Source organism: Vigna unguiculata, chromosome 3 (genome assembly GCF_037176805.1).
Source record: "Vigna unguiculata cultivar grain cowpea cultivar isolate G323 ecotype 2 chromosome 3, ASM3717680v1, whole genome shotgun sequence".
Lineage (NCBI taxonomy): Eukaryota > Viridiplantae > Streptophyta > Magnoliopsida > Fabales > Fabaceae > Vigna > Vigna unguiculata.
In genome coordinates, this window is record NC_140794.1 from 46,298,918 (window position 1) to 46,318,343 (window position 19,426).

Sequence of the window (19,426 nt, forward strand, 5' to 3'; positions counted from 1 at the left end):
TTTATTTTTGCTCTTAAGGTAATGAAACAACATTAGAATTTCAATCTGGTAGCTAATTACGAAAATATCATGTTTAAGTTCAAGTTAAAAGTATTATAGAAAGTTAAGTAACATATAAATAAAATCTAACAAATACTTAATTTAGAAATTTTTGTATCAAAGATAGTGACATAATCTCTTATATAATTGACATATTGATATTAAATCTTCTTATTGTATTTCCTTAACAAAAAATCTCAATAACACTATGAAAATCTATGATTTCTTCTAATAATTACTACCTGAAATTATGAAACTATATTGAATATATATGTAAATTGTAATAATTCATCATATATTTTTGTTTAACTAACATTACAAAAAAAATGTGTTTTAGTGACCACCCATTTTGGTCGCTAAATGATCAAAAATCGGTTGTAAATCGTTTAGTGATCGAAATAGAGACTAAACATAACTAGTGGCGAAAACCCTAGTCGCAAACCACTTAGCGACCGAATCGAAATTTGGTCGCTAAATAGCCACTGAAATTATGGTCACTAATCGGTCACTAAAAATTTGGTCACCTTAAAGTATTGGAGACCAATTTAGCCACTAGAATTTCAGTCTCTAATTCGGTCACTAAAAGTGACAAATTTTAATTTAATAAATCTATTTTCGATCGCTAATTCAGTCACTAATAGATACAATTTTTAATTTAATTAAAATAATTATTGGTGACTAAATCGGTGACTAATTTAATAATTAAATGATGGTCAAATAAGTTAAATAGTTGCTAATATATCTATAGGTTACTAATTTAATTTAATAATTAAATAATTTAATAAATCAATTGATAATACTTGCTAATATATCTATAGGTTACTACTGATACAATTTTGATTATATTGGTTTTTTTCCTACCTTGTCAATTCTAAATATATTAGAATTTCTCATTAAATTAAAAAAAAAACACCACAATTGTAAAAAATTTATAATATATAATTAAGAGTAACAAATATTAAAAATACAGTGTTCATATCTAAATTTAAAGATACAAATAAATACAAAGATTTATAGATTCCTATTTTCATTAATTAATTTTTATTGTTGTGAATGGTTTAAGTGTTTTCCTTCTTCGATTCCTATTTTCATCCCAAAATCCTATAATTTGAAATTAATCACATAACAAATAACAAGGTAAAAATAATAAAAAAATAACCACAATAAAAAAATAACACATAATAATAAAATTCATTCACTAATGCAAAATTATAAACTATTTCACAACTAATCAATTACATACAGTAACTTCTAAATCCTTAAAAATAATAAAAAAGTACAAAACTCTTCAGCTACCACCCAACACCATTCATCCCGCAAGCACAACCACGCCGGAACGACAACTCTTATGCCGTCACCCAACACCATTCATCTCACAAGCACAACAACACCAAAACGACGACACCCACCATTCACGAAGAACACTAACCACCATTACACAATCCATATGCACCTTGCCATCGTCTACAAAGCCACTATAGTTCCCCAAACAAAGTCAAAAGCACTGGAAACCAAGCGGTGAATAAACCCCTGCACAAAAGTGAAAGCGTTGGTGAGATTCAAGAAGTCGAATAAGCAATTATATTGTGGAAGAAGACAGAAAATGGTCGTTCATAGTGGTGTCAGATGAACTTCCCATGGCGGCCAACGTTGTCCACGACAACTTTGTTTGAACGAGGAAGGCTTGGTTGCGGTTGTGGTGGTGGAGGTTGTGGTGGTGGTGGTGGATGTGGTGCTTATGGTGGTGTTGGTGATGTTGGTTATGCTGGTGGTCGTGGTGGTAGTGGATGTGGTGGTGGTGATTTGGTTATGGTGGTGGTGGTGGCGATGGTGGTGGTAGTGGTGGTGGTGGTTGTGGTGGTGGTGATAGAGGTTATGGTGTTGGTGGTGATTGTGGTGGTGTTATTGGTGGTGATGGTGGTGGTGACGGTGGAGGTGGGGGAAAAAACTTATGTGTAGCAACAAATTGTAAAAGTAAATAATTTAGTTATTTTATAATTTATATTAAATACTAATTTAAATTTTTTATCATGTTAGTTTAATCTAATTACATAATTTTATAAAAAAAATATATGTATATGGTTTAACGACTAAAAATATTTGGTAGCTAAATTTCATATTAAATATATTTTATAAAATAAAATTTATTTTGGTCGCTAAATCAGTGACTAAAACATTACATATTAAAGAATGTTTAGTGATCAAAAATATTCGGTGGCTAAATATCATTTTAAATATATTTAATAAAAAAATATTATTTTGGTCGCTAAATTGGTGGCTAAAACATTACATATTAAATAATGTTTAGTGACCAAAATTATTCGGTGGCTAAATATCATATTAAATATATTTTATAAAATAAAATTTATTTCGGTCACTAAATCGGTGGCTAAAACATTACATATCAAATAATAATTAGCGACCAAAAATATTTGGTGGCTAATTACCCTATTAAATATATTTTACAGAATAAGATTTATTTTGGTCGCTAAATCGGTGGCTAAAACATAATACTTAGAGACTAAAAATAGTCGGTCGTTGTTTCGGTCGCTATATGAATTAAAGTTATTGTACATTTTTTCAGTCGCTAAATCGGTCGCTATTTGCGACTACTATGAATCGATGGCTATTTCAGTCACAATTTGCGACTAAATTATTTTGGTGACTAATATCGGTGACTAAATTGCATTTTTTTAGTAGTGTAATAATATTACAATTAACTACATTGTCTTAGCTTAAAGTGTTCAATTCATTTAGTTAATACAATCTTATACTAATTCAATGTAAACAGGGGTAGAGCATAAGAGGAGGCAGAGGGGGCATGGCCTCCCAAAAATTTTGATTTTTTTTAACTTAAGTAGTTAAAATTTTTGAAAATTTTAATTATGTATAGTATTTTAATTTTTTTTAATTATGTGTAGTATGCGAAGAACAGATGAAAATTAAATTAAATATTTTTTATTTTTATTTATAGTTATAATATTTAATTAATTAATAATAAAATATAAAATTAAATATAATAAATAATAATAAAAGTATTAAGATATTTTTTATTTATTTATTGAGTTTCTCATATTATTTTTATTATTATTTTTACTCTCATTTCTTATTTGTTTTCTTTTATCACTGAAAAAAATACATATTTTTTATCTCATTTAAGAGTGAAATATTAGTTTAATAATTAATATTATTTTTTATCTCACCAAACTTTTGTATATTCTTTTTTTATAAATATAGAAAAAGAAAAATATTGTATTATGTGTTTTTTTATAAACGATTTTTAATTGTAATTTGATTATCATGAATTTTTCTTTTAGTATTTATGTCTTAATTTTTTATTAGATTATTAGATTATGATAAATTATTTTTTAGTCTTAAACTTTAAAAAATTATAACGAAGAATAATAGAACAAATCATCTCATCTCTTTAGTGTCACTCACTCCTTAAAAAGTAAAAATAAAAATTGTATTAAGATTTTATAATAAGTTTTATTGTTGACATAAAGTCACTTAAACATAAAAGATAATAATTATATTAAAATTCCATGATAAATGTTATTGTTTAAAATGACAAGCCTATCATCTTCAGAAGTTTTATAATGATCTCAACTAGTATGTAAACGAAATGAAATAAATAAATAAATAAATATTATTCTTAATAAATCAAGTCTAAACAATTATCATCCATTCTAATTAAATAGTATTAAATCTTAATCACTTTTAAATTTTATAGAATTTGCTCTCACCTTTAATTTCTCTTAATTTGTTATTTTACGTGTTTAGGTTTATATGTCTTATTAATAATTGGAATGTTATTCTAAATAGTGTTAGTATATTAGTATTTTATTTACTAATTTATTATTAATATAGAATTGTATATTATGTTTAAAGGGTTATTTATGTAATTCCCCATTTTATACCTTTTTTTTTCTATTACTTTCAAATCAATATTGATAGTGACTTAATAAAGCCCATTTTTTTCTATGTAAATCTTTCCGAAGCAGCTTCTTCATGCACTTGTATACTACCAACCTTCAATAAATTTATATTAAGTATTGAATTTTAAATTGTATAATTTAAAATACAAAATAAAAAAATGGATTACATAATTTAGAATGTATTTTTCAAAAAGCATATTCAATGAAAAGAAGCACAAACATATTCAATGAAAAAAACACAAAAAGGTTATTTCACCATTTTATAGGGGATATAGGTTTAAATATATAGAGGTGCAGAAAGAAATCGTCTCTTTTCTATTATTTTAATAAACACACCCCCTCCTTCTTAAGGTCAGAAACTTGACTGGAAATCAAAATTGAAAGCACTTTTTGGAAGATACTTAGCATAGAGAGAATGCACATGAGAGTGTGTTTTTTCTTTGAAAGAGAATTAAATATGAGGGAGAAAAAGATGTGATGGTGGTAGGATTTTGATTAGCACGTGGTTTGAAAACAAATGGGGAGGGATGCTGTATTATTAGTATAAAGGAGGATTGTAAATAGCATAATCTTAGCGTTATTTAAAAGAACTCAAAAACTCATCGAGCCAATTGATATTGGACTCCTCTAATATTTTGTGGGGATTTCTTCCTCCACCTCCGAGTATTTCTTATGCATCTCCAAAAATTCCAAAAATATTCTTTGACCATTTGATCGAAGTCACATAGATCACACTCTTAAAATTGTTTTCGAATGTTGACTTTCAGTAAAGAATACTTTTGGAAGTCAAAATATATAATCGGAAGTCGACTTTCAGAAGTCAAAATATATTACCGGAAGTCGATTTCTGGAAGTCAAAATATATTACCGGAAGTTGACTTCCGGAAGTCAAAATATATCACCGGAAGTTGACTTCCGAAAGTCAAAATATACTACCGAAAATCGACTTCTAGAAGTCAAAATATATTATCGGAAGTCGACTTCCAAGAGTCAAAAACAAAATATATATTTTTATTTTCCTTTTTTTTATTTAAAGTTTAATAATTTTTTTGTTTTATTTATTTTTATATTTATATTTAGTTTTCAGTACATTAAATAAAAATAAAATTATATACATAGATATTAATATTTTATTTTATTTTTCAAATATATATTAAGAAGTATAAAAACATAAAAAATAAATCAAATTAAAAAAAAAAATTTAAAATTTAGAAAACATAAACTTTAAATAAAATTAAAAATAGTTAAAACAGAATTAATATTTTTTTTAATATAAAGTTTAAGTATTTTTAATTTATTTTATTTCTTAAGTATTTTTAATATATATTTTAAAAATAAAATTGTATATATATATATAATTTTTTTATATAATGTATTAAAAATAATTAAACTAAAAAATAAAATTTAAAAGTAATATTTTGACTTTCAGAAATCGACTTCCGGAAGTCAAAATATATAACCGGAATTCTACTTTTAAAAGTCAAAAATATAACCGGAAGTCGACTTCCGGTAATCTCTTGACTTCCAAAAGTCGACTTCCGATTATATTTTTGACTTCTAAAAATCGACTTCCAGTTATATATTTTGACTTTTGAAAGTCGATTTTCAGAAATAATTTTAGCAGTGTGATGTCCGTGATTTTAATTAAATGATCAAAGATATTTTTAAAATTTAAAATTTTGTTGGAGGTGTAGAATAAATTTTGGAGGTGCAGGAAGAAAGATCCTTACTTCTTTTACTTTATCTAGAGTTTATTTTTTGGAACACAAAAATAATTTTTTTTTTTGGAAATAAATCACCCTTTCATTTTTATAAAAACATGTTTCGAAAGCTTTTATCGGTGGTAAGAAGTGAAATTTGATCTGGTGAAGGAACTTTACCTTTGAATAGATAGATGTGAAATAAACCTTTTAACCATAACAATTTAGTCAATTTAGTCTGCATAAAATAAAACTAATGGTCAAATAAAAAAATAAAGATAATGTTTCTAAGATACTTAATAAATTATAAATATTTTGATAATTTATAATAGAAACAACAGTAATAAAATATATGAGAACAAATATAAAAAAGCATATGAAGACCATATATTCCTTATTTATTCGATTCAATTTATAAAATCAAATATGACGACACTGTAAAATCATTATGACGAAAGATAATAAATTAACTTTAATTGTTATTCGCAATTCCAATTCTTTATTGTATAATAAATATAATTCTATTTAAAACCATTGTGTCATTAAGGAGGGATATCGGAAAACTATTACTTACATGTTAATTTGTTACAATTTTTTCTATATAATTGATTCTGTCTATTTTCATTTTTATGACTGTAAGATTTAATATATAGATATAACTCTATTTGGTTTCTCACCTACGGTCATAATTACATGATTTTTTTATTATTTCAATACATATAATTTTCTAAATAAAAAATATTATTATATTCATATTTAATTAATTATATTAAAAATTGTTCTTTTTGAGCTCAATAGTATTATTGAAAAATAATTAAACATAATAACGTATGATGAAGCATAACAGAAACATGCTGTAGAGTACGGATAAGACGAAATTTTGTCGTAATTATACTAAAAATAAAAAATCGGTCATACTTAATGTATGAAAAACCCAAAATATATTAACACAAACTAATTTTCCATGTAAAATCTAAATAAAATTGTAATTATTATAAATTAAATATCTAAAATTCACAATTTGATGTAGTTAAACGAATCCCTAGGTCATCCAGGTGGTGCTTTCATAGATAAAAGATTTGACAGTACAGCATAGGATTCCCGTAGAAGCTACCTTCATCCTCAACGTCTTCCCTCCTATAACGGCTACATTTTCCCACAAACTCATTACTCATTCATTCCTACGCTCCATTACTACAAATAAAACGACAAACTCATCCCTTTCTCTAACTTTTTTTTTTTTTTCTTAATTATTATTATTTTTATTTTCTTTCCGCTTTAGAAGACCGTTACTTTTCTTGTCTTCTCCCCCCTTAAACCCCCACCCATCACTTCCTCACACTCCGCCACTTCGCCATGACGGTCGCAAGCGAAGCCTCCGCACGCACCAAGAGGCTCGTGAAACTCACGCTCTCCCTCCTCCGCCTGGGCTTCAACTCCTCCAAATGGTACTGCACTTACCTTCTTTTCTCTCATGCTCTCGTTGTTGTGAGAACCACACATATATCACGGAAATCAATGGTTGTGTTTTCTGCTGTGCAGCAAAACGGCAGCGAAGATGGCGGTGGCCAGGATCAAGCTGCTGCGGAACAAGAGAGAGGTGGTCGTCAGGCAGATGCGACGAGACATTGCTCTTCTTCTTCAGTCTGGTCAAGATGCCACTGCTCGTATCAGGGTAACACAACCCTACATTACTTTATTATGTTTTATATTAACAGTGCAAAAATTACTATTCTTCTTATTATCAATTTGTTCTCTCTGCACCCACAAACATAACCTTCTTAAATCGGATTTTATCTTGGTGTAATGTTGTCTATGTGGATTCTTTTATGCATTCTTGATTTGATCTTTACACATTACTAATGTGGGATCAAATTCATAACTTCCAACAGATCAAATTAAAAATGTGCTACTTCTGACCAAATTAAGAATGTCCTTGGTTGGGTTTAATGGTGACAAACACCGAGTACCATTGTACATGTAAAACCAATTTAATGACTTTTTATGTGCCGGTACCTAATTCAAAATTTGTTGGAGGTGTCGGAACTAAATTTTATAAATTATACGTTTAGTCTATATTACATCGTTTACAATTTTTGTTTCTGATGATTCGTGAGAGTTTTCGAGGACACTCAAAATAACCATGCTGCTAGATGTCTATGTTAGTTGGAATTGAGGACAGAGTTTGTACCTTAGTGACAGTTTCTGATTGAGTATCTTTGTGTATTTGGATAGTAATCCTAACTTCTTGCTAGCTCTAGGTTTCCCCATTCCGGTTGTCTTTGGTTCCAAAATCTCTGTCCCCCATTGTTTATTTATTTTTATTTGTTTTCTTGGACCGTTCCATAATTTAGTTCGCCTCTTTCTTACATCCAATCTGTGGTTTCTTTGCTTGCCAAACCTTCGTATTCTGTTGTTCGGTTTTGCCTTGGTTGTCTCCTGAAACTAGCTATTTTCTCCCTCATTTTCCCCAATAACGTCAAGAATAAAGAACACTATTTAACTTGCTGAACCCTGAGCAGCTCCGGAATCCTTCAAGGCCGTAGCGGTGATACTAGTTGATAGAAACTATTTTAGGTAAATCTCAATTGTATATAAAGAACATTGCAGTACTTTAACGGTCAACACCTCCCTGGTGCTTTGAGAGTCAAAGGCTCCAAATTCCCAAACGCCTCCATTTTATTTTTATAGACGTCATATCATAATTTTTGGACTTGGTACTCATATGTTTCAAATGCTTAAGGTTATAGATGTTGATATCTTTAGTTGCTTAAGGCGATACGTAACAATGAGGTATATAGCTTTTATTTCAGAACAAGTCGTCGTGTAGCATGGCGCGGTTGATAATATCTTTTCATCGTCGCCATATCTAAGCATCACGAAGATTCTTTCCAAATTTTTATCACCATGTCATCTCCTGTCTCATGGCTTGCGACTTCTCTGGAACATTTTTATTTTAAGAATAGGCCAAGCCACTTGTTAAGTCGGAATTTCTAGTTTCCAATAAGCTTTTTTCATCATGGTATCCTTCTCTAACTACATAAAGCTAGACTAAAAGTAACCTGCTACATAAATATAATGGTGCCATGTAATATTATCAAGATGAGACCACATGCAATTTTCTAATATCTACCACTAGTGGCTTATTGCAGGTTGAGCATGTCATGAGAGAGCAAAATGTCTTGGCTGCAAATGAGTTCATTGAACTATTCTGCGAACTAATTGTGGCCAGACTCTCGATCATTGCAAAGCAAAGGTGCAGTATTTGGGAACTGGTTATTTTATTATTGAAGTATAGACTTGAAATTCTGATGCTAATCCTACTTGTTTCAGGGAATGTCCAGCAGATTTGAAAGAAGGAATCGCTAGCTTGATATTTGCAGCCCCTAGGTGCTCTGAAATTCCAGAACTTGTGTCACTTAAGAATATCTTTGAGAAGAAATATGGGAAAGATTTTGTGTCTGCAGCTGTTGATCTTAGACCAAGTTGTGGTGTAAATCGCCAGGTTAGCCCTTTGCTGACCGCAATTTGCTTGTATTTGCTTATAAAATAAGCAGATTTTTGGATTTCTATGCTTGTTTGTATTAAACTACCTATTTTCTATTAATCCTCAAAAGTATTCATACAAGTTTTGTGAATTGCAATGGATTTTCAGTTGATCGAAAAACTCTCAGTACGAACACCTGCTGGTGAAGTAAAATTGAAAGTGTTGAAGGAAATAGCCAAGGAACATCAAATTGATTGGGATACTACAGAATCTGAGAAAGAACTTCTCAAGCCTCCAGAAGAGCCAATAGTACGTATTTGTGTCTTGATCTACCTTATTTTATTATGCTTTGCAACAATTTTGATTAATGATTGGGCTTTTTCTGTCATCAGGAAGGGCCACGTACTTTTGTCAGTGCAAGCAGCCTACCAGTGAAGCCTTCCACCAATGTGTCAGTGGAATCAAATAAGCCAGCTTCAAGGTGATAGATATATTTATAGTCAACCCAATTATATATGTTCATTATATTCTCATTTACTAACTGTAATAGGATTTTGAGTGGGATCTCTTCAGATTATCAGGTGGTGGAAAAACGGATGCCGTGCATTATGAAGATTCTAGGTCTGCTGCTGAAGCAGCAGCTGAAGCAGCTAAGAAGGCAATTGCTGCTGCTGAAGTTGCTGCTTATATGGCTAAGAAGGAATATAACGAAGCTCCTCAACCATATGTTTACTCTGGGACCTTCCAAGCAAACAATCCTTCAACTGAGGACAAAATGTACTGGTCACACAGCTTACCAAGATCTGATCAAATGAAAAGTGAGGAGGATTCATTGCCTAACCAATATGGTGAAAATGATCATCGGAGGCACAGCTACCATCCAACTTCTGCTCATTCAGATATTAAATTTGATGAATCAGATTGTGATGAAGAAACTGAAGCAGAAGAGCCTCGTCCTACCTTACCCCCTAATCGGCTTCCACCACCGGTACCCTCATCTCTGGCTAAACAGGATGGCAGCATTCATCGTGTTCATCCCAAATTGCCAGATTATGATGAACTTGCTGCACGCTTTGATGCACTAAAATTCAGAAAGTAACAATCCTGAAACCCAACCTTTGGCAGCCAATCTATTTAATTAATTTATATTTTTATACTACACATGTAAGAATATCATATTTTGTTATATTGTTATGTAATGGATGCTAAGAATGTAATGGATGCTATACTTTGTTATGTACGTTTCGAATTCAACATGTTATATTGGGTAGGATTGTGTAGTACATCTTGGCCCAAATAAAAAGATTCATAATACTCAATAAAAATTCTACTTAAAAATATAATATTTCATCCAACTTAGTTTTTCTCTCTTGTGTTTATTGGGACCATATATCATATGACCCATAACATTATCATCCATGGGACCTTCTCCCTCTATCTCCAAAGATTTCTTTAGCACTTCCAAATTATTTAAAAGCCAAAATTGTCCTTTGACCTTTGACTGGGTAAAGTTTATTCTCTTATATATTTATTTAACTTTCTCACAACACTCAGTCCTCACTTATCCCAAAAATCAGAGTTCGAAATCTGGTTAAGAAAGGTATTTGAAATCCGCTTAAATTTTTTACCGAATTTTAAAATTCGAGATAGTAACTAATCGGATTTCAAAATTCAGTGAGTTTCTTAATTGTATTTTGAAATCAGGTAAATTTTTTAATCAGATTTCTGCTACATGCAAAATATAATGACTTGGGGTACGAGAATCAGTAAATATAATTACTGAGGGATATATTTGACATCACAGTAAAGTTTTAAGGGTGTAGAAGAAAAGTTGGAGATGCAGGAAGAAACCCCATCCATTGTAGGGAGAACTTTGTCTACAAGTTAAGTTTGGGTTTGTCATGGTGAGAAAATAAGTGATTGAGCTGCTTGGGTATGGGAAAGGCCACATAAGTGGATGGCATAATTGAATAGACAATTACTTCTTTTACTTTATCATTTTCTGGAATTTATTTTTTGGAATACAATAAACAATTTTGATTTTTTTTTTGGAAATAAATATTTTTTTTATGAAAACATTTTTCAAAAGCTTTTAATGGGGCGGAAAGTGAAATTTGATCAAATGAAGGAACTTTACCTTTGAATAGATAGATGTGAAATAAACTTTTTATCCATGCAAAGAAATGTGTAGGAAGTATTGTATGGGAAATGTTCTTTTTATCCATTCAAAAATTTATGGAAATAATATATAAAAAGTATCCTTTTTACCCATGAAAAAAGTTTGTGAGAAATAATGTAGGAAATGTTGTATGGGAAATGTCCATAAGGGGGCTAGTAGTAATGGAAGGGTGAAGCCATGATTTTATGAAAAACTTGATGGGGGAGAAGTGGTAGGAACATTGTTGATTATAGATGATGAGGAAAGTGTAGGGGTAGGTTAGGAGACTGACAAAACCTGATTTTTCAATAATTCCACACTTGTTTTGAAAGAGTTCATGAATGACTTTGAGTGAATCATGTATATGTTTAGAGATGGTTTGGGAGACACCGAAGCGAAATAAGTGAAAATACCAAAATTATTAGACAACAACTATCTATACTTGATAAAAAAAATAGAAATAAAAAATAATAAAAGGCAATACAATTTCACTTAAATAAAAAAAAAATCATATTACGCAATTAAAAATATAATCTTTCATGGTTTTTGAGTATTACATTTGTTGGATACATATACCATAGCGCCCAAACGCATATATGAAACAAAAAAACATGGTTCGTAAGCTGAAAAGGTTATAAAATCATCAATGTAGACATAACTTATACCAAAAAATACAATAATTTTAAATTAATGTTTATTGATTCTTATTTGTATTTTCCTGTTTTTTTTTTTTTTTAATAGTTGATGAGGACCCGCGGAACAAGAAAGTAGTACAACTAAACATTTTTTGTTTGTAGCCAAATTGAGTAAATGTGAATGTCGGTGAAACTTACAACAAAAACCAGAGTATATGTTTTGCATCATAAGGAATCCGCATAGGGACGATTCAATTAAAAATTTATATTCATCTTTTGCCGCATATATCAACCTTCCTTCTCATACTAAACAAATATTATTTTGTACAATTATATACATACAACAAAGTTTAAGAATATTTCTCGTCTATCATTGCATTTTCTTATCCATTTTAATGACGTCACATATTTAATTACACTTCTTTCTTCTTTTCATCTCTCTATATATAAGATGTAAATTTTATCTGAAGTGAGTTATGTACACATGTACATAACAGGGGAAGCAAATAATGTTTGAAAACAATATTGAAGAGAAATCTGAAAAGGAAAGTGAGCTTTTGTAGAAGAATGAAAATTTTTGTTGGTAATTCCTTGGATTTTGTTGAAGATTTTGTTTGCGGCGCCTGGTTTTGATTCTACAGAAGAAATGAATGCCAAATAGTCCAAATTTTCTAAAACTACAAAACATGATTTTGTTCGAAGACAATTATACAGTGTTTCACTTATTTGTCCAAAATCTACTAGTTGTACAATGCAGCTAAGATCTTATTAGAGTCATGCCATAGAATCTTATTTTGGCTAACATCTATATATATGCCATTGTATTTAACACTTTCTTTTAAAACTTTCCATTCATTTTTTAACTTTTTATAATTTAAAAATCAATTTAATTATTATATTTAAATGTGTTCAGACCAAGAAATAGTTTTATGTTTCTATGATTGATGATCTTATTTAAGAATTAGAAATTCAAGTTTAACATCTTATGACACATCAATATATTTAAAAAAAATATTTAATTTGATATTTTTTTTATATTAGAGATGTCTTTAATAATTTGCTTGGATTGTTATTGAAAAAAATAAATAATTGAAGATAAAGAAGTAAGAAATAAGTAAAAATATAGTTTTAATTAGGGATGGCAACGGGGCGGGGCGGGGACGGGTTTCACTATCCCATATTTATCCCCGTAAAAAAAAATTCATCCTCATCCCCATACCCAAACCCAACTGGTATCAAACTTTTGTCTCATCCCCATCCCCATCGAGTAACGAGTATAATCTCGTACCCATACCCATATCCGTTTTCTTACTGCTTTAATATTAATTTTAATTATTTTTTATAAAATAATACAAAATTATGGCAAAGGAAACACAATATTATCAAATATTCAATATTAGGAGGATGATTGTTTTTTTAATATCAAATACTTTGAAATAAAGTATAATTGTATACATTTTAGATTAGAATACCAAATAAAATTTCATGACAACCAACACATTTATTAAATTTGCAAACATAATGAAACCTAGTTGATAAAATTTAAAAATAATTTTAAAAAATATAAAAGAAAAAAAATCAAATTAAAATACATTTTAAATGGTTGTTTACTTCAATTTTTTAAATTATAAGGAATCTCTTTTTTATACACTAATAAAAGTTATAATACATCACTTGATCAAAATGATGCAAAGAACAAATAATAAACATAATAAAATTTTAACATAGATCTTGTATCTTTTGAACTCCAATATATTAGATGGTGATAAAAAAAATATTCATAACAGTTACATTAAATTTTTATATCGTAGTAAATAAAAATTATTTATACAATTATAGTGAAAAAATTAAAGTATGATTATAGTGAGTTAGAAAATAAAAAATAATTAGATAAAATATATCGAAATAATATTCTACATGATAAAAATAAACAAAAAATAAAAATATTAAAAAATTAACAAAAGTGTGTCTTATAAACAATTTGGATATTATTGAAAGGAATCGCACAGAGGAAAACAAATGTATAATTAAGGATATGATAAGATAAAAAATATCTTAGAGATCTAAGACAAATTTTCAAATATCAACATATATACTCAATGGTTGAGAAATAACAAAAGTTGTTTTAGCGAAACAAAAAAGTTCTTCAAATGAAACACAAATTAATAATAATCAGTAAATTTTTTTATATTACCTTGTAAATGAAAGGTTTATGATATTAAACACTTAAATTGAGAGTATTAAACATTCTCATGTGAAAGAAAAATATACAATTAAAAAAAATATGAAAAAATAATAGAAATATTCAAATGTTAGAAATACAATTTTTTTAATTGACATACATCATTTTAACATAATTACACAAAGGTTATGATAAGATAAAAAAATATATTGGAGATGCGAATGAGTTTCATAACAAACCAAATAATTAAAAGAAATAAAAATAGAAAGTATATATATATATATATATATATATATGATTACTTAATTAATTGTGAATATTTTAATAATTTAAACGAGGATAGAGATATAGCGGGAACGGGTATTATGGCGTGGATATGTACATCCTCATTCCATCCCCATACCCAATTGAAAAAATCGGGGATTCCCATACCCATACTCATACCTAGTCAATACGAAAATTCTCCGTCAAAACGGGGACGGGTTCGGACAATACCCACGGGGACGAGTTTATTTGCCATCTCTAGTTTTGATTAGAAGAAAAATGAAAAGGAAATAACTTTTGTATTATTTTATTTGATTTTTGTATCATTACATAGTATTATTTTATTTATTTATTATATTTAAAAGTAGAAAAAACACTCTTTAATCCATCCTTAAAACTATAATTAATTATTTAATGTAGTTATTTATAATGCAAGTAAAAAGATTAAACATTATTGGGAGAATATAAGAGATAAGAAGAAGTCCTGGATATTCTAATATTAAGATTAAATATCATCATTAGCATCGATGACAAAATTTATATCACAATTTTATCTTCAAAAAATTGAAAAAAAAATTGTATTTAAATTATCTTTAACCCTTCGTAATACTATTAGTTACATTAAAATTATCATTTATATACTTAACCTGAACTTTCTCATTATTTTTAAGAAATATTTGTCGTCTCTCATGTTCCCCACAATCTTTTTTATTATTAGTCATTTATTTACAATATGTGTTAATTTTCTTCCTAGCCATATTTTCTATACGGGGAAATGATATTTACTCCTAGAAATTCTTATATTATATGATTTATTTATTTTTGTAAATTTGTTAAAAAATTTGTAAGAAAAGACTTTTTTCTGTTACTTTCTATAAGAATCTTAACTGACAGGTAATTCTTTTATAGATAATTATTTTTTATAAAATAAAAAAAATTACAAATATTTCTTACAAAATTTGTTGTGAAAAGTATTTTATACAAAATATTTTTCTAAAAAATTGGTAACAATTTCTTACAAAAAAAATTTCACAACAAATTTTGTAAGTATTTCCTAAAAAACAAAATTAATAGAAAAATATGAGTTTTTTTAATAGTGTATGACACTCTTAAAAAAATATAACTACTTATAATAATTTTTTATAAGTAATTAATATATTATTATAGTGTTAGAATATGATGTAAAGTGAATTTTTATATGAGGTCAAAAGTGTATAAGCTTTTTTTTTCTTTCTATATTTGCATCAGCATTGTTTCTACCCACCTCCTTACTATTAGTCTTTCTTCTATCTTATTATAGTTTCTGGTATTTTCTATTAGCATAATATTTTATGTTTGGTCTTTCTGTAAGTTGACACTGATTTAAGATTAATAAAACACAGTTTCATTGATTTTAATAAAAATATATAAATATTAAATAAATATAATAACTTTATTATCTAAAACATAAAATAAGAATATCATAATATTTTATGTATGAAATAAGAGTATGACATAGAAAGGGCAAGGGAAAATTCAGGTTGTTAGATAATTTATTCGAGAGAAATTTAAAATTGATTCTTTTCATATATTTTTTTCAAAATCATAGAATGAGTAAGTAAACCAACATTTAAAAAAAAAAAACGATGCCAAAAGTGTGTGTGCAGTATACTAAAATGAAAAGGCTGTCTGAAAGTGATGAACAAAAAAAACCTTGGTGGGGGCCAGTAAATGGTTGCCATTGGAAAATTGTACACGATGATACCAATGTTGATAAAGCAAAACAAAGCATTGAGAAGAAAACAACATGTTTCATAATCGAAAACCTAACACACGCCATCATATTCTCCACCTCCAATAAAACCAGCCACAAAGCAGTGATTGAGCAACGTCATAAATTCTCATCACACCACAAAATTTTGGCTTTAGACCTATGTCGGGGCTTAATTAACTTTTACTTAAGCGGTTATCAGCACCAAATAAACAAAACACAAACTTCCAACCACTCTTTCAAGTATTTTCACACACTTAATTTCAGTTTCATTTTCTCAATTAAGAATATCAATGGGACGGACAGAATACAACCACCTGTTGAATAAATATTCATCTCGTATCTGTACTTATATCCATATTTGTACAGATATCTATTATGCTGGTATCCGCATATTTTTTGTAATTTTTACGGATATCCATGGGTATCTAGGTATTTACAAAAAAAAAAATTTAATATTTACGAAAATATTATAACGATAAATTCAAATAAAAATACAATGCATAACATTCTTAAATTTTAAACAAAGTGCAAATAACCTATTTTAATAGTGTTGAATGACACTTTACAAAAAAATGGAGATTTTTTAATACCAATTGATAAAAAATAACAAAATAATTTATATTTTTTAATTTAAATTAGAGTATAGCGAGTACAGATATCTACATGTATGATATCCGTATCCGCTCCATTAACATGCGGGTATAAAAAATACCCGTATCCATTATCCGAGGATATCCATTTACAATATCAATTTCTTATCCGTGGCGAATTTTATCTACGAATACCATGGATACAAATTTTTTAACATCCCTGCTCACTACCTACGTTAATTCATAATGTTGTGTTGCTAAAAATACTTAATTGTGATTAATAAGCCACCAAAACTACATATAGAAAATAGCATTTAAACTTTTGTTCATTAAATAAGTAAAAAGTTTAAATACTTTTTACCACTTTTTAGAAATATTTGTAACATTAATAAACAAACAAACAGGTATATATATTGAGAATTATGCTTTGAACCGTTCCTGCTGATTCTAACAATGGTCGGCCATGTCGATGTTCTTGTTTTAACATTATCTTATAATATTTGTTTGAGACAATGACCAGCATCTTTAACCTTTCCTTTTCGTTATGTTTTTACGTGTACCACGTTTATATAAATTCTACGGTTTTTACATTTGGTTCGTACCAGAGATTAGACACTGATTAATTACTCTAGTGTGATAATCTCTCACGGGTTTAAAGCTCAGAAATGGCACCCTTTGTCAGCAATAACTATGCTTTGGTGTTTTTATCTGTTCTCTTTTCTCTGGCCATGCACGTAGCTCATGGGAATAATGATGCGCCACCATTATTCATATTTGGAGACTCAACTTTCGATGTTGGAACCAACAATTTTCTTAGGTCCAAAGCAAGGGCCAATTTCCCCTACAACGGCATTGATTTTTATAATTCACTTCCCACAGGAAGGTTTAGCAATGGCTTCAACACTGCAGACCAAATTGGTAAAAACATTATTTGAAGAATTTGTTTTCACATAATTAGTCTTATGGAATGTTTTTTATTGAATGTTTTTCCTGCACTTTTTTTTGGTTCTGTGGAAACTAGCGAGGCTATTCGGTTATCAGCAGAGTCCACCACCTTTTTTGACTTCACAGAAAAATAAAAACAGTTCCAAGAATAACATTCTGCAGGGTGTAAATTTCGCGTCAGGGGGATCAGGAATTCTCAGAGAAACAGGGTCCTTGGAATGGGTAATCACTAGTAACATATGTGAAGAAAGATTTAAGTACAAATTTCTGTGTTTTATTGTTTTACTCATTTGCATGCTGATATCAGATATTTTTTGCATGTTTCAGTTTATAAAGATTCTATAGATTTGGTTGGAGTGATTGTATAGATTGAATGTTATAAATATCTGTAATTGATGTTTGTAGGGAGAAGTGGTTTTCTTTGAAAGACAGGTGGCACAATTTGCATCGGTTCGTGCAAGAATCAACGGGATACTGGGAGGAGAAAAAGCTGATACATTAGTTTCGAAGTCTCTGTTTCTCATTAGCGTTGGAAGCAATGATCTCTTCGATTTTGCACGTAACGACAGTGGGTCCATTCATTTGGGCGCAGAAGAATATTTATCTGTTACACAACACACATACTACTCTCATTTAAAGGTAACAACTTTCGCAGCACCCAATTGGTATATATAAAAGAAGACATGGTTGGTTGATTAGTATAAGTATTGGGGTTAAAACTGCAGAAGCTTTATGAGTTGGGGGCTAGAAAATTTGGCATCATAAGCGTTGCACCCATAGGATGTTGTCCCGCTATAACGTCTGGCAATGGAGGGCAGTGCGTGAAAGCACTGAATGATTTTGCAGTTGCGTTCCATTCAACGACTAAACTTCTTCTCCTGAAGCTGAGTTCAGAATTGGAAGGCTTCCGCTACTCACTTGCTGACTCTTTTCTGATGACCAACACCTTGTTAAACAATGCATCTGCTTTCGGTAAGCACCACCATGTAAACATTTTCATCATTCCGGTTTTACGTTATAAACATAAGTTTTGACTCAATCGAGCCAAACTGCTACGATTTGTGATGAAGTATTTGAATGTTGGGTAACGTGTAGGGTTGAATGAAACGAAGTCAGCATGTTGCGGAAGTGGGTATCTGAATGGAAAAGATGGATGCATAAAAGCTCACAACGCTACTCTTTGTGCAAATCGAGAAGAGTTCTTGTTTTGGGATTGGTTTCATCCTACTGAGAAAGTTTCTAAATTGGCTGCTGAGACGGTATTTGGAGGAGGCATCAACTTTGTTAGTCCAATCAATTTTAGCCAGTTAGCTTCTTCCTATTGATGATGTCTCGGTCATAACAAACTATTTACTACAATTTTATATGAAATAACGAAGCTGGCATATCTCAACGCCACTCTTTGCTTTTTTGTTCAGAAAAAGTATCATATTTGCTCATCGATACCTCAAAATTGTATCGTGTGTGAGCGTGTAATAAGAGTTGCAATTTATAAGAGGCATCAAGTGATTGTATTGTTTGAATAGGTTATAAGTTTTGCTGAATAGGAAATTACTCTAATCTTCTAAGAGAGAACAGTGGAAAGGAGAGAAGAATGGACTAATTATTTCACTAATTTCGTCAATGAACTATAATACAGTTATGTAAGATCAGTCACTTACACGTCTCCCTCTGACAAAATGCTAATAAACCCCTTATATGGTTTTCTGATATGCGAAATATCACAATCTTTCCA

At 29.4% G+C, this 19,426-nt stretch overlaps 2 protein-coding genes across 2 annotated transcripts; both read left to right on the forward strand.

Moving 5' to 3' along the window:
- Positions 1–6,922: 6,922 nt before the first annotated feature.
- Positions 6,923–10,404, forward strand: LOC114176510 (Regulator of Vps4 activity in the MVB pathway protein). Its single transcript, XM_028061573.2, has 7 exons — positions 6,923–7,125; positions 7,220–7,352; positions 8,830–8,933; positions 9,011–9,182; positions 9,333–9,473; positions 9,557–9,645; positions 9,738–10,404. Exons 1-7 carry the CDS (start codon positions 7,034–7,036, stop codon positions 10,261–10,263), a joined length of 1,257 nt encoding a protein of 418 aa, XP_027917374.2. The 5' UTR covers positions 6,923–7,033; the 3' UTR covers positions 10,264–10,404.
- A 6,817-nt stretch (positions 10,405–17,221) lies between these two features.
- LOC114178995 (GDSL esterase/lipase At5g33370-like) lies at positions 17,222–19,216 on the forward strand. Its single transcript, XM_028065170.2, has 5 exons — positions 17,222–17,664; positions 17,768–17,913; positions 18,097–18,330; positions 18,417–18,663; positions 18,787–19,216. Exons 1-5 carry the CDS (start codon positions 17,412–17,414, stop codon positions 19,014–19,016), a joined length of 1,110 nt encoding a protein of 369 aa, XP_027920971.2. The 5' UTR covers positions 17,222–17,411; the 3' UTR covers positions 19,017–19,216.
- The last annotated feature ends 210 nt before the right edge of the window (positions 19,217–19,426 follow it).

Bases quoted from the DNA above. Each gene is read 5' to 3' on its own strand.
- LOC114176510 (XM_028061573.2), top strand. From the start codon at position 7,034: ATGACGGTCGCAAGCGAAGCCTCCGCACGCACCAAGAGGCTCGTGAAA. The intron at 9,474-9,556 runs GTACGTATTTGT...TTCTGTCATCAG, and splicing joins AGCCTCCAGAAGAGCCAATA to GAAGGGCCACGTACTTTTGT. The intron at 9,646-9,737 runs GTGATAGATATA...GGATCTCTTCAG, and splicing joins TCAAATAAGCCAGCTTCAAG to ATTATCAGGTGGTGGAAAAA.
- LOC114178995 (XM_028065170.2), top strand. From the start codon at position 17,412: ATGGCACCCTTTGTCAGCAATAACTATGCTTTGGTGTTTTTATCTGTT. The intron at 17,665-17,767 runs GTAAAAACATTA...TGTGGAAACTAG, and splicing joins CAACACTGCAGACCAAATTG to CGAGGCTATTCGGTTATCAG. The intron at 17,914-18,096 runs GTAATCACTAGT...TGATGTTTGTAG, and splicing joins AAACAGGGTCCTTGGAATGG to GGAGAAGTGGTTTTCTTTGA.